Genomic DNA, 15,728 nt, shown 5'->3' with positions numbered 1-15,728 from the left:
GTGTTAAACAAAGAGAAAAAGAAGAATGCAGACAGATATAAAGAGAAGGACAAGACCTTTGATGAGTGCCATGTGACTTACTGAGGAAAGAAGAACGAAGCTTTTTCACAGATTCAGAATAAAAGTTAGAGAGGCCGGACATGCAAGACTTCTTATGCAGAGTGTCTTTACGAAACCACAGAGAGAGACGAATATTGAAAGGGTGAGACAAAACAATGACACAAAATCAAATGAACAACTAGAAGGCCTTTGAACTGACAGAGTCCAGAGACTGAATTCAGGACATTTTTTCCACTTTATTATTTTCAATAATCGAGCGAGGTCTAAAAATAATAAAGAATAATTGACAATAAATGCATAGCAATGCAAAGTATTAGAAGTTCAAATATTGTTTACTGTACATTCAAATTTAACGTATGAATAAAATGCCTTTTCAAACACCACTTAAAATTGGTATTGGTCAGATTTTTTATATCAGTGCATCCCTAACAATAATGTCACATGGCCTTAAATTCAATCTGTTGGCATCTGTGTATTTCAAAGACTGAAACTCATATGAGTGAACAACAAAAAGAACAAGCAAAGACATGGGACAGAAAAGAACAAACACCAGCACCCCTTTTGGAGTATATGGATCGGATGATTTTCTAAGATCGCTGCAGATGGTTCCTCGGCCAGAGATGCAGGAGCATCACGGTCCGTAGACTGACACTGCTCATGATGAGCATGTGCTTTACTTTATCAGACAGAAACACAGACTGACAACATGCAGAGGTTATGATTATTAGTAAGAAGATGAAGCTTTCTCTTTGTTGTCTGTTCACCTGCCGAGGGCTGTCTGGTTTTGCGGGGCGAGTGTGGTTGTCTGTGGTGAGGATCTGTTGAGCCATACAGCTCAGCGGTGCTCACGTTCAGAAGCAGAGTTTTCTGAAGGTAATCAACCACTGCAAGTCCGTTACCATTGCCAAAAGCAACTCTGTAAAACACACAACAGATACACACTACCGGTCAAAAGTTTGGAAACATTAAGATTTATTAAATTAAGATTTGGAATCATTAAAGATTTTTTATGATGTTTTTGAAAGAAGTTTCTTCTGCTCACCAAGGCTGCATTTATTTGATCAAAAATACAGTAAAAACAGTAATATTGTGAAATATTGTTACAATTTAAAATTAAAATAACTGTTTTCTGTTGCAATATGTTTTAAAATGTAATCAAATGAATCTTCAGCATAATTACTCCAGTCTTCAGTGTCACATGATTCTTTCAGAAATCATTCTAATATGCTGATTTGCTGCTCAAGAAACATTATTATTATTATTATCAATGTTGAAAACCGTTTTTGCTGCGTAATATATCCACCAGCGGTGAATTACTTAAGAAGTTAAATGTCAACATTTAATTGAAAATAAAATTGCCTATAAATAAAGGCAAGAAAAAAATGCCCTTAAGCATCTATAACTAAAAAGTAAACTGCTTTTTCTTAGCTTTTACAGTTTGCTTTACAACATTTGCACAGCATTGATTTAATCACTATTTCTACTCAAGGCTCCAGGACACACCAGATATTAAACTGAAATCTCCACCCTTAAATCTGCTACCTGAAAATATTCAACTTTAAATTCAGCAACACATGAGTTTATGGTAATCAGATATAAGAGCATATTGTGGCTAATTACATTTGTGCATTTCAATAGTGTTTGAGTAGATCAAATTTTTTATTATTGTAATGAAGAACAATTATTCAAGCATGGCTGCTAGGTTTTAATATGAAGGATCATGACAGATAACACGTGTCTGAAAGATAATGAACAGCTGTTGTGGAAAGGAAGTGTTTTTAATTGCTCAGTTAAAACATCAGTAGTTTGTGCTGTCGTTTCGTGGACTTACAGGCCATATGCAGAGTTGACGGCCAGGCTCGTGATCGGTTGTGGCGGCTCCCCACTGACCCACACCAGCTGAATGAGCAGCTCCACCTGGTAACCCGCAGACTGTTTGAGAGGAGAACTCCTGACCCTGGCCAAATAAGACACAGGACCCAATTAACTACATGCTATCATAAGCACAGACCAAATCATGAGGTCAAACAGCCAGACATTTAAGCAAAAATCTGGTCCACATTGCCAAATTTATGGCCCAAACCTGTGAACTTACACAGGAAAAGACCATTTCATCAACATGTGAAGCGATCAAAGTCTGAAGTTTTAGTTGTGTTGTTTTTGCATGCTGCTTAGAGGTGAGTAAATCTGAAATAAATGAAAACAGACTGTACTTGAGACAGGGCACGTTATCTCGCAGGCCGTCAGACGAGTTGTTGCTGCTGGTGGAGGGGTGGGACTGAGGCAGGCTGGTCTGAGGGCTGGATGAGGTTCCTGGGGTGGACACAGTCGACGCCGGCTCACCTCCGCACTCGGGAGACTCCACTTCAGTCAGCTCACACTGCATACGCACCTCCAGGAGCTACAGACACAAGACAACTGTCATCAACTCTATACAAACATATGCATGTTCACAGATCCATATGCCCATAGATGGAGATACAGATTTCCATGAATTTCACAGCCCAAAAAAAATAAATTAAATGTCCATGAGTTGACATGACAATTAATTTGACTCTGCTCATAGAAAAGTGCCAATTAATTTTTCTGTTATACAGTGGGTACGGAAAGTATTCAGACCCCCTTAAATTTTTCACTCTTTGTTATATTGCAGCCATTTGCTAAAATCATTATTTATCTGGAAAGAAAAGAACACACATTTTGTCCATAAACAAAATTATCTATGCAAATAATTTAATACTTTAGCATCTATAATATATATATATATTTAAATTCTGTAAAAAGAAAAAAATAAGAAAATTCAAAATTAAGAAAAAGAAACAGAGGGACAAACAAAGGAATATCTGGCATAAAAGGAAATATATAGGAGGAACATTAAGTTGAACTGCATATGGTGACACTGTTATCAACAGTTATCAACATTCCACTGTTACCAAATATAAACAACATTATTGTAGTTTTATACACATATTTCTCTTGTAAAGTGACTCACGACATTCATTTCTAATTGAGAAATCTCTTGGGGAGCCTTAATATTATATAATATCGCAAATCAGGACCCTGGAAGGAAGATTTTTTCCAGGCTTGTAAGTATAAAGAAGAGTTTTATCCGCTATTAATTATATTTGTAATATTTATGTGGAGCTACTGTGTGGAGCTACTCCATGTTGATTTATTCAGTCCTGCGGTGTGACACCTCCTCATTAAAAAACAAGGTTTTAAACATAAATAAGTGAGAGCTTTACTCATTTGTGTGGATGCAGCATATGGAAGTCTAACTGTTGGAAACCATGTGTCAAAACAACTTAATGTTTAATGAAATATCCTGCAGTGTGCATACTAAACTCCATCTAAAACGGCTTTAAACAACATTTTTCTAATTGCATTATAATCACCATGCAGTTTTTTGCAACCTCATATTAATATTAAACATTTGTCATATAGCAGGACCATTTAAAATGAACTCATGATTAAAAGTGGTAAAGAATGTAAATCAAATGCTGACCAGCAGCATCTGAAATCTCTCATAGACAAATCTATCCATTTTAAACTAATATCTACACATGTATACATCCTGCATTTAAATGGGTCAGACCTGAACCACTTCAGTGGTGACTTCCTGTTTGCTGAACCTGTACACTATGACATGAGCCGATACTCCAGCCACACAGAGCACACGGCTCTCTGGACACCAGGACAGGATCTGAATGGCGAACGGATCTTCATCCACAATTTCAGTGCTGGATTTCTCCTCTTTACCGCGGGGCTTCTCAAACACCTTTGCTGTTTTCAGCTTATACAAAACCTGCAGCATTACTGACAGACACAAAAGAACATATTCATTTTCAGTTATCTTCATTAGTTGTTGCTAAATGTTTTTTATTTGCAGACGGAACTTGCAAACTTCAACTGCATTTTCTGATTTACATATCGTATAGAGAAATCTGCAAAATCTGTAAAAATGTCTTAAATGTAGCTGAGAGTGCTTTTACTCTTATTGGTACCTGAAAGCAAAAATCAAACTGGCCAACATATTTATCTGATTATTACTATTTTTCCAACTCAAAATAATGCTGTAGATTCTACTTGTGACATAAAACATAAAAGTATGTTTTCCGAGACAGAAACTCACATGCTGAGGCATCCCAAAACTTGATCGATCCATCAGCATGCCTGTTGTTTCAAGAAGAAAACAGAAGAAAACAATAACAGCCCTGGCTCCAAACCGAAAACCATTTTTCCTTCTAATACCAAAAAACTATTTCCCTCTCTAATCCAAATATTAAACGTGAAAAGGCTTCAGTACAGCAAACAGAGCGTGTATGCGAGAGATTGCTTACCCAGTGATGATCATCTCTGAGAAACTTAGTGTTCCCTGGCCCCAGTTACCTCCACTTATGGGCCATTCCTGCATAAAAACACAGATTTGGACCAGCCGTTTTAGGCCTATGCATTTTCTTAAACAGAGGAGGGCAAAATGTTACCTTCTTACTGAACCCTTGTCTGTTCTGTCGGGACCCCACTGAGTAAAGTGCAGGAATGACTTCAGCTGGACAGTCCGCAAAATATTCGCAGCAGGTCACCGGAGACTCGTGGATGGACAGAGGATAAGGATTCTCGAAGATAGGATACCTGTACAGAGAGCTTTTTATAAAACAGCTGCACAAGCAAAGACAGCCTGTTTCACATTTGGCATTTACTCACCCAATTTGTGCAAGGTCAATGACAACCAAATCCTTCTCCAGCAGGACAACAACCGCATAAGGCTCCTGGAAATCTGTGGGGATACAGACGGAACAATTATTTTAAACATAATATACCATTTATTTTTCTTACTTATCTAGTGAAAACATTTTTTGATAAATGCTTTTCATAACTAGATTTTTATTTTTGTTCTTGCATAAATTATCTACTTTGCAATGACTTTCTGGTCTAAAAATTATTGTTCGTTAAAAGAAAAGAAATCTAAAGTCTTTTTTCCCCCCATTACATTGCCCAACATAGAGCACACTGTCTAGTTTGAATTTGTCAAGATTTAACTACAGAAATAAATAAATATAAATAACAAACACATGTCATAGAAAAGCATATATAAATAATATAAATGTATATAACATTTAATTATAATAAATCATCATGAATCACATATATCCTGTATATGATTCATTTGATGAAAAAGAGTCTAAAATATTTTTTTCCATTATATCGCCCAGCCCGACATATAGATCTTAGTCTAGTTCTAATTTGTAAAGTTTTCACTACAAAATAAAAATCATTAAATAATATAAATAATAATACAAAAGAAAAAATCTGATGATATATACGAAAATAACTTAAAAAAATGTAAATCAATGCTGCTTTGTTTTCTTTAATTGTATTTTGACTCTGTTTGTAAAGGCACTGTGAAATATACAGTAAACGTTATGGGAGAAAATCCAGCGATAGGTGGGGCAGTGACTTGCCGTTTGGATATGGGGTTTCACACAGCGTAAGGAAATCCACTATGGGGTAGTCCATCTCCAGCACTGCAGTGCTTTTCCCATGCATCACAGTCAGACAGGCTCGCCTACCCACTGTATCATATGACAAACCTCCACACAGTACCATGAATGGGTCCCTTAACAAAACAAATGAACAAATCTAATTTTTCCATGATGCAAAGAGAAGCCAAGCCGGAAGTGAAACAAATTAGTGCTTCATTCAGAAAGAGTGGAATGAAGAATATGATTAAAAGCAATACAAAATGTATTGTCATATTAGCTGTATCTATGTCAGTCTTCTGAAAAACATCATGTCATCCCTATAAAACCCATAAAACAGAAGTATCTATGCCAGACAGTCTCTCGCAATGTGAGGTTGCACAAGTCTCAAACCAATGCATCATGAGAAAACGTATTGTGCAATTAGTTTTATATTTCATGTCAGTCTTCTGAAAAACATCAGGTCATCTCCTTAAAACCATAAAACCGGAGCACCTCTGCCAGACAGTCTCTTGCAATGCAACGTGTGTAATGCATCATGCTCTGTTTGCTTCAAGAACGCGACCCTGAGTTCAGCTTCCACTGAAGCCTTACCCTGCCCTGGTAGTTTTGTACTCCACTTTCAAGATGGGTTTGCATGGCTCCGGCTTCTTTCCATCCTTAGGCTGTTTACCTGGGAGAGAATATTGCATGTTAAACAAGGTGTGCAAATATTTTTATTTCCTTTTCTATCGCCAGTATCGGTGTATTTTTATCATAGGAACCAAAATAAATTGGGGGTAGAAGTCTTTAGGCATCTCATGGCTTGATTTTAATCCATGGAGTCATAATTTGATTCCAAAACCATTTTCGATGCATCTATTACTTATAAAAATGTTGATGATAAATTTCTGTGGACAGAGTCTGCATTTTTGTTTAAGAATAAATAAATTGGGGGTAGAAGTCTTTAGGCATCTCATGGTTTGATTTTAATCCATGGAGTCATAATTTGATTCCAAAACCATTTTCGATGCATCTATTACTCATTTTAAAAATAACTTTGATGATAAAAATGTTGATGATAAATTTCTGTGGACAGAGTCTGCATTTTTGTTTAAGAATCATGATGCATTTGTAAAAGGGTTGCTTTGCTTCAGCCTTAAGTATATGATGTTTTTAGTGGAAAAAAACCTGCATTATTAAAGCTGAAGTTTGTAATTTTTTGGAGGTTGAAACACATTCCTCTTCCCTGTTTAATGTGCAGTGAAAACTATGGACCCTTTTCACATTTCCAGGGTTTTCAGAAGAAGAAGTTGTCATAGTTGGGTAAACTTCTATAGTGGTGAACAACAACAAAAAACATAATTTTTGCTCTCCCATTAGCACTAATAGCAAAAATCCATGATAGCATTTCTATGACTTTACAAATGAGGAAAAAATATAGAGAGATTAATAACATTGGTCAGAGAAGAGTCACTCCCTTTAGCCGTTGTGTTAGAAACACTCACACAGTTATTTAGAATTAACCGGTTTTGTGTAATTTAATGCCAAGGTAATGAAACACAAATTATAATTTTTTATTTATTGATTGATTTTTAATGGAAATACACAAAACTTTGCTAGATTTTAAAATGTTAATAACAGTGGAAACGTGTCGTCACAGTCTGTGAAAAAAGGGTCCATAAGTAATCATCCATAGGCTGATTGCCTGAAATTATAATGACTCGTTAAAAACATTGATCTTTTTCAGAAACCTGTTTGGAAACAATAATTTTTATTTCACTGGTGCTGCTAACGGAACTCAAATGACAAATTTCACCTCTACTACGGTCTTTTGATATTTATTCTGTGCTCCCTGGAGCGCTCAACCTGAGGAACTTGGAAGGGAGTTTGTTTGGGCAGAAGCTTACCATGCGGTGTAATGATCTGAGCAGGCTTGGCAGGAGCGCGTATATTCCATGTGGTAAGCGTGCCATCAGAGTGACTGCACACAAACTGTTTCCCCTCGTGATGCCAAGCCACAGAGTGGATCGCCTAAGGGCCAAACAAAGGATGAGTAATCAACCACAAGAGAAACCAGGTCAGGCAAGCTACGGTTCATGTTTTGTGACAGTAAATATGAGTCAACAAAAACATAACAAACAACTTAGTTCCGTTCCTCATAGATAACACAAGGGCTTCTGAAAAAAGTTACTTCCTTTAGACTAGAGTTGTTTATTTGTGTACTCCATAAATAAATCAAGTGATATGTCCATTTTGGCACATGTAAGTCACCATATACATTGTAAATGTATTTTTATTTTTTTTTTGATGTTGAAAATAAAACAAAGTTTATTGGTGTATATTTTACAAGAAAATACTATTTAGAATTTTTGTGATTATCAATATGGCTTTAAAATAATAACAATATGTGACCCTGGACCACAAAGCCAGTGTTAAGTCGCTGGGGTATATTTTCAGCAATAGCCAAAAATACATTGTATGGGTCAAAATTATTGATTTTTCTTTTATGCCAAAAATCATTAGGATATTAAGTAAAGATCATGTTCCATGAAGATATTTTGTAAATTTTCTACTGTAAATATATTAAAACTTAATTTTTGATTAGTAATAGGCATTGCTAAGAACTTCATTTGGACAACTTTAAAGACGATTTTCTCAGTATTTTGATTTGATTTTTTACACCCTCAGATTCCAGATTTTCAAATAGTTGTATCTCGGCCAAACAAATGGACCCTTATGACTGGTTTTGTGGTCCAGGGTCACATATCAGTTATTATTTTTAATAGTAGTAGTAGTAGTACTTTTATTTTTTGCTAAATAAAAATATAAAAATTACTAAAATTTATTTAAAAAAAAATATTATTATTTTATTTTACATTACAACTGTAAAATTACAATGTTAATATTCACCTTAATTCTTTCATTTTCAAATAGAAAAACCAAGAAAATACTATTTCAGTCTTTCTACTTCAAAATTTCACATTTAATTCAATGTGTTACTTGATTTTCTTAATAATTAATTGTGAAATCTACTATCAATTTCTGAGTGAAAATGTTTTCCCTATCTTGTAACTTTTAATGTGTAATTTACTGTCTTATGATGTGAACAGCAAGCTACCACCAAAAATGTCATAACTAATACTAAAATTAAACATGTGAATGGAAGGTTGACTGGAGATGTACAGCTGTCAATGAATTTTAAAGTAAAGTTTACTGTATTAAAAGAGAATAACATGCAATTATTGTTGTGTTTTCGTGATCAATCACTACTGTCTCATCTGAGTACTTGGAGTACATCCCATCTCTACTGGAGACCTTCCTTCCTTCCATTCAATGATGTTAAGGAACAAAAGTAATAAGCTTTGCTTTAAACAATGCTCTAAGTTTGTCTGAAATTTAAAAAAGACCTAGACCTCGAAAATGTGACATCCAGTTAGGATGACTGGTCCATATCCTACAATAACATAGCCTCACCTCATCATAGTTGTATCGGTAGTCAGCCTTCTTCGATTTCAAGTCCCAAAGCACAACTATGCCACACTCAAAACCAATTAAAAGCTGAAAAAAAGAGAAACAACTTTTCTGAAATTATGCAAACTGAAAAGCAGAGCAATCAGAAAGTGTATTGTGGGAATATATTTAATCCCAAAGTGTTAAGATTTCGTACTTTCCCTTCGTCCATAGGGTTATCGCTGATATGAACTACAGGTCCAGGGTGAGTCTTTGAGGAACTGTTGAAGAGAGGTGAGAGTTTGCGCAGAAAATATTCCAAGGTGGTATGCAGAGTTCATGCATGATGACCTTGAGTAAATATTTGTACGTAAGACCTTTAATTAAAATCTCCGAAAGCCAACAGTAGAAGAAAACACACGAGAATCACTGGAGTTCATGGTGTCTAGACACTCACAGTTCAATGGCTTTGTTCCACATGATCACATAGCCTGAGAGGGTGAAGGACTCCACATTGACAATGTGAATGTTCCCTCTTTCCGTGCCCACGTACAGCCATTTACTCTGAAATGGCAAATGGCAAAACGTGATCCTGCCAAAGAAAAGGAGAAAGCTGACCTTAATCAAAGTGAAATATTCCCTGTGATTATCTCATACGATGGCGAGCATTTGATTGATTTGTGCCTCGTGACACATTAAGGATGAAATGGCAATAACAGCAGAGCGAAATCTGGCAAAATGAATGAGTCACGGTTGATAAATCAACTGGTATTACAGTGGACGACTGTGCATTACTGTGTCTTAATGCACAGTCTTAGTGTGTCTTCTGAATGGGACACCAATCAAGACTATATGCATTTGAGGACACTTGAGAACATTGTCCTGCCCTCTTGTCTCTGAACAAACATTCATTTCAAGCCTTCGTGGTCTGTTGATTAACAGAAAATGTAGAAACTCAAAAGTGCATTGCTACTTAAAAAAGACAAAAACTTTGAAGGCCCAGCTAAAGGCCAAATTTAGTATTTTCTAAAGAAAATGTAAGTGGTGTTTGCCTGTGCAAACCTTGCAGCCACAAAACTGCAGGAAGCCCTTAAAGTGCTTCTCATCAAGTAAGGGAAAGACGTTTGGTGAATGTTGTGCTCCCAAATGCATGTAAAAGTGACCCATTCTCAGAGCAGTTGATATATATATATATAAATATACAGTGGGTACGGAAAGTATTCAGACCCCCTTAAATTTTTCACTCTTTGTTATATTGCAGCCATTTGCTAAATTTATTTATCATTTAAGTAAATTTTTTTCCTCATTAATGTACACACAGCACCCCATATTGACAGAAAAACACAGAATTGTTGACATTTTTGCTGATTTATTAAAAAAGAAAAACTGAAATATCACATGGTCCTAAGTATTCAGACCCTTTGCTGTGACACTCATATATTTAACTCAGGTGCTGTCCATTTCTTCTGATCATCCTTGAGATGGTTCTACACCTTCATTTGAGTCCAGTTGTGTTTGGTGCTTCTACTAAATACTGAGCAAAGGGTCTGAATACTTAGGACCATGTGATATTTCAGTTTTTCTTTTTTAATAAATCTGCAAAAATGTCAACAATTCTGTGTTTTTCTGTCAATATGGGGTGCTGTGTGTACATTAATGAGGAAAAAAATTAACTTAAAGGATTTTAGCAAATGGCTGCAATATAACAAAGAGTGAAAAATTTAAGGGGGTCTGAATACTTTCCGTACCCACTGTATATATATATATTTTTTTTCTTCTCCATTTTGATAATCACCATAAGCATATCACAACAGTTGTGCATGGTTTATTTGTCCACAGGATGCTTACCTCTCCCGATTAAATTTAAGAGAATGAAGGATGGCTGGAAGTTTTTGCCTCAGATTCCACAAATGAATACTGTCATCTGCCAAAGCACTGACCAGCGCCCCCTATGGACCAAACACACAAAAAATGACTGAAATAAGAGAGCAGTACATTTGTAATTAGTGGTTGACCTATATATATCGCCATGGCCGATATATCGGCCGATATTTGGCATTTTCAAATATCGGCATTGGCCGATAAGTTTTTCTGTTTGGCCGATGTGTTCGAGGCAGGACTTTTATTTTCCCATATCGGTCGACCACTATTTGTAATTCATTACATTTTGAACAGATTAAAAGACTAAATATTCAACCAAAAGGTACAGGCAATGTCACGATTGGAAGAGGGATACAACCTGGAGGAATAGGAAATGACTATACAGGAAGTCAGGGCAGAACTTACTTCATTGACAAGAAACTCCAGCTGGATGACAGCCGATCCACTTTCATGCCGGCAGTAACACTCCACTCCTGCTCGACCGAATCTGTAGACTCAGTTAAGGTACATACATACACATACACACCTTAGAGTCCCTATCAAATGTGCTAAACACAAAATATGACTACTGTATATAAATGCATTGCATATTTAAAGGGATATTTCACTCACCCTCATCTAATTATCACATGTCAATTTAAGAAAAACATCTTGGAGCTTTGCACTAAAAATCACCAGTTTTCATTCTACAGAAAATAGCACAGACTGACCAAGATTCTCCCTTTTCAAGAAAGAAAGAAAATGGATGCATTATAATAGAGAGACTACAGTATATGCTCTATTTAAATGAACAGCATTTAAAGATATACACCTTCATGTACATTTTACCATAAAAAAACAGATCCATCAATACGTTCATGTTACTTCTGAACAACCCACAGACAATGCAAGTAAGCCACCAGGGTTCGGCACTAGAGGGAATCTGTGTTCCCAGAGGTCTGTGCGTCATATTACTGAGGGTCTTGTCCATTGACTTAACTAAATGGATTACACAAAGTCCCTAATCAGAGTCTCAAGTCTTGTCTGTGAATGTTGCTTCAGTCCTCTGGAGTAATGCACTGTAAATGCTCCCATAGAGCCCTTCTCCAACAGGACAACAACGACTGTCTCAGTCAAACAGTCATTCATACTCACCAGCAGTACCGTGTTGCACTGCATGCTTTCCATGTTCATTTAGGCACAAATGCAAGTTCTGTTCCATATAAGGTTGCAGATTCCAGCCTTTTATAATGGGTGAGGAAACTGTTGTGTTGATGGATGTTTATGCTAACAAGAGCTTTTTAGATTCTCTGTTAGATCGTAATATCATTCAAACACATCCAAAGAAAACCTACAGTTACTTTACAGCTTACACTCTTATAAAGGTTACAAAAAGGAGTTTTCACAGCGATGCTATTAAAGAACCATTATGGGTTCTCCAAAGAACCTTTCAGCGAACAGTTCTTAAAAGAACCGTCTTTGATTAGTGTGAAGAACATAAAGAACCTTTTGTGCAATAGAAAGGTCCTTCATGGAACCATAGATGCCAATAAAGAACCTGTACTTGAACCTGACTGTACTGTCAATGTCTGTATAATGTAAAATACAATACGGGCAAGTATGAAGAGCCCTGTGTGACCCAAGGGCAAAGGCTATCTCGCTCTCGTCATATCCTTAGATTAGAAAGCTTCCTATCTGCCTAATAAAATCACTGAAAAACAACATATGGACACTGTATGTTGTTACCTTAGGACATCTAACACATCTCATGCCAGGGAATGAATGCTAAAATAGTTGACACTATAAACAGGAAATGGTTTTCTAATCTGTACTGAATCAGTGGTATCCTGCAGCAGTGTACTAATTTCCTCTTGAGTGACTTAACATATTTATAAGACCTGAGAGCCCTACAAGTACACAGGACCAGCTTACAGTATGTGAAGCTTGACGGCGTCTTAATACGTTAACTCTGTGTTCTTCGGTCACAAGCATCCTACCATTGAAACGTATCATGTGTCTCTGTTAAACAGATCAATTATGGTAAACAACATTGGTAATACTGCGCACAGGAAAAGAGCCATTACACTGAACATGAACTCACCTCGCTGACGCGACGGTTTGCGAACAAGACAGATAAAGAGTTCAGATGCAAAAGCCTCTAAGTGCCGTCTGAAATTTTCATCTAAAATTTGCATTTTTATCAGGCTCCTATATTTATGTTAATTTATTTTACTTTAATGGCATAGAAAAGGACATATACATTGCCATTAAAGTAAAATTACTGAACCTAAACATAAGAGCCTGATAAAAATGAGATGAGAAATGAGAAAATCAGATGGCACCTAAAGCCTTTTGCAACTGAACTCTTCAAATATACGTTGTGGGGAAAAAGTTAACTGACTGGTTGCATAAAATGTCAGTCAAATGGCCACTTCCTGTCTAAGTGGGAAATTCTTTGCCAAAATACCAGAAAGCCCTCCAGCGGGTGGTGAAAACTGGCCAATACACCACTGGTGTTGGGCTACCCTCCATCAAAGACGTTTACCACAAACGCTGCCTAAGGAGAGTGAGAAGCATCATCAAAGACTCCTCTCACCCCAATCACAGACTGTTCACTCCTCTCCCATTGGGGAGATGTTATAGGAGTCTTCGCTGTCGCAACAGCAGACTCAGGAACAGTTTCTTTCCCTCAGCGGTCAGCCTACTGAACTCCAATCTCAGGCGCTGAACACTACATCCTAGATGGACCACCTAATGCTTAACTTAAAAAAATAAAAATAAATAAATAAATTGTTTAGAACATTAACCTGTCTGCACATTTCTCTGATATTCTGCACATTCCCTTGCACATTTCTACCTCCGGATACCGTTTGCACTGTTTTGGTAATTGGCCATATATAAACATATGCTATTTACGTACCTCACTGTATAATGCACCTTCTGTTTATACTCACTGTATAATACTCCTTCTGTTTATACTTTCCTTGCACCCTATGTTGTATGTACAGTCATTTGCATTGAGTTGGTCTCTGCCCTCCTATCTCATAACTTGCACTACATGTCATAAAGCTTAATGTATATACACAATCTATATTTATTTATATACTCTGTTATTTGCACTTCTGGTTAGATGCTAACTGCATTTCATTGGCTCTGTACTTGTACTCTGCACAGTGACAATACTGTTGAATCTAATCTAATACACCATAGTCTGTGAGAATAACTTTAAACAGACCATCCACTAAACATAGGCTTGAGATGAATGCTGGAAAACATGATTATGTGTGCATATGTGAGGATCTGGATTCACTAAAACTAAACATTCCAGTTGGGCTTCAAACTAGGGACACTTCACAATGAGTCAGTTTGGGGCCAAAACAAAAATCACTGTCCTCTAGTGCAGAACTTTGCTGATCTGTGAGGTTCCATCTGTATAAATTGGCCTAGAAAACACAAAAGTGCTCGTTGTGTACATGTTCTTTAACGTCTTTCTTATTATCTGGATCTTTTTTTTGCATTGTGACACTACTTTCATGACGATTTCTCATTACGATAACCCACATTAATAAAATGTAAAAACCTACTGTAGTGCAAGCATCTATGCTGATTATCAAAATAATGTAAAGCAGTGCAACAATAATCACTCCGACTCATTTCATTCTTTTGATTTTGGGTCAAAATATGATCTGGATTTGTTCTTGACAGGTTTCATGGGATTTATCCCAAAGTAATTTCCGACTAATAGTCAATACTTACATGCAACACGGTTATACACGCTAAAAGGCGCAAATGAACAAAGCTCTGTAACATTTCAAATGTGAAATCCACACAGAAGTTTTACTTGCTAAAGCATCACATTGCCGACCACAAAGGGTGACTCACTTCAAACAACAGGGGCTTCCACTGAGAGCAAACAGCCATGCAATCTGATAAGGGTGCTGTCATACTCTATGCCCTAATAATACAGGCCTCAAGAGCAAAAGATTACAAAGCAGCTAAAGCGGACAGGCTTGTCAACGTTCCCTGCAGCCGCTGACATTTGTTCCTGGGAACTAAACAGTGCCAACACGGCAGTAATGCAGCTCTCAAAAGATAGAACAAGCAGGAGAAGAGCAAAGCAGAGAGGAGATGTGAATGAAGATGAGATGACGTGGAAGGTGAGGACTAGTCAGAAAACTATCCAGAGCTCCAGAAACAATCAAAGCTTTACACACATGCCGGTTCAGCAAAGCACGAGGTTGTACATCTTTAATAAAACTGCCATCGGAGCATAATTAAAATTCTGTCTCTCTGGCCAAGAGCTGCTTGATTAGTTAATTAAATGAGACTTAAATATATCTAATAAAAAACACAATCTATTAAGTAGGAAAGGAAGCTCATCAAGACAAGATTCTTGGCCCAAAGTCTTGCTGGAAAGTTGTTAAAGTTTGAAGGTATATGCCTTAGAGTGAGAAAGACAGACAATAGATAATGGCATTGCTACGTGATGCTAGGGTCCTGATAGGTGGATTGGTTGCTAAGGTGTTCCGAGCAGTTGCTAAGCGGCTGTCAAGGGGTTCTGAGTTAGTCCTGTCGTGATTATTGATTTTTCATCAGATCGTGGTTATTTGATCTTATCCCAATTATGTGAGAAAACCACACATTTCAATCATATTTTGCAATTTAAATAAGACAAATTTAAGCATTTAAAGAAATGCCATCAAATGCAAGTAGTAAATAAAGAGGGGAAAAGGAATAGCCTACAGAAAAAAACAACAACAAATATTAGTATATAATAATAATAATAAAAATAATAATATATATATATATATATATATATTAGGGATGTGCGGATCTAGTTGACTAAACGGTACAGCTCCTACTAGTCGACACTGAAAACAATAGTCGAATAGTCGA

The 15,728-nt window shown here is 36.6% G+C and overlaps 1 protein-coding gene across 1 annotated transcript in view; it reads right to left on the bottom strand.

The window, feature by feature from the left end:
- stxbp5b (syntaxin binding protein 5b (tomosyn)) overlaps positions 1–15,728 on the bottom strand; it is a 47,197-nt gene that overhangs the window by 13,924 nt on the left and 17,545 nt on the right. Inside the window, exons 3-19 of the mRNA XM_016284060.1 lie at positions 11,259–11,340; positions 10,821–10,921; positions 9,430–9,564; positions 9,190–9,253; positions 8,997–9,080; positions 7,430–7,553; positions 6,135–6,213; positions 5,523–5,677; positions 4,765–4,837; positions 4,545–4,692; positions 4,401–4,468; positions 4,193–4,233; positions 3,656–3,876; positions 2,274–2,461; positions 1,892–2,017; positions 825–976; positions 82–165 (exon numbers count right to left, since the gene is read on the bottom strand). Coding sequence (XP_016139546.1) covers positions 82–165; positions 825–976; positions 1,892–2,017; positions 2,274–2,461; positions 3,656–3,876; positions 4,193–4,233; positions 4,401–4,468; positions 4,545–4,692; positions 4,765–4,837; positions 5,523–5,677; positions 6,135–6,213; positions 7,430–7,553; positions 8,997–9,080; positions 9,190–9,253; positions 9,430–9,564; positions 10,821–10,921; positions 11,259–11,340 — 1,925 coding nt within the window. The remainder of the gene's footprint in view (positions 1–81; positions 166–824; positions 977–1,891; positions 2,018–2,273; positions 2,462–3,655; positions 3,877–4,192; positions 4,234–4,400; positions 4,469–4,544; positions 4,693–4,764; positions 4,838–5,522; positions 5,678–6,134; positions 6,214–7,429; positions 7,554–8,996; positions 9,081–9,189; positions 9,254–9,429; positions 9,565–10,820; positions 10,922–11,258; positions 11,341–15,728) is intronic.

Source organism: Sinocyclocheilus grahami, unplaced genomic scaffold (genome assembly GCF_001515645.1).
Source record: "Sinocyclocheilus grahami isolate Dianchi unplaced genomic scaffold, SAMN03320097.WGS_v1.1 scaffold179.1, whole genome shotgun sequence".
NCBI classification, from domain to species: domain Eukaryota; kingdom Metazoa; phylum Chordata; class Actinopteri; order Cypriniformes; family Cyprinidae; genus Sinocyclocheilus; species Sinocyclocheilus grahami.
This window is presented reverse-complemented; position numbering and strand designations above follow the sequence as displayed.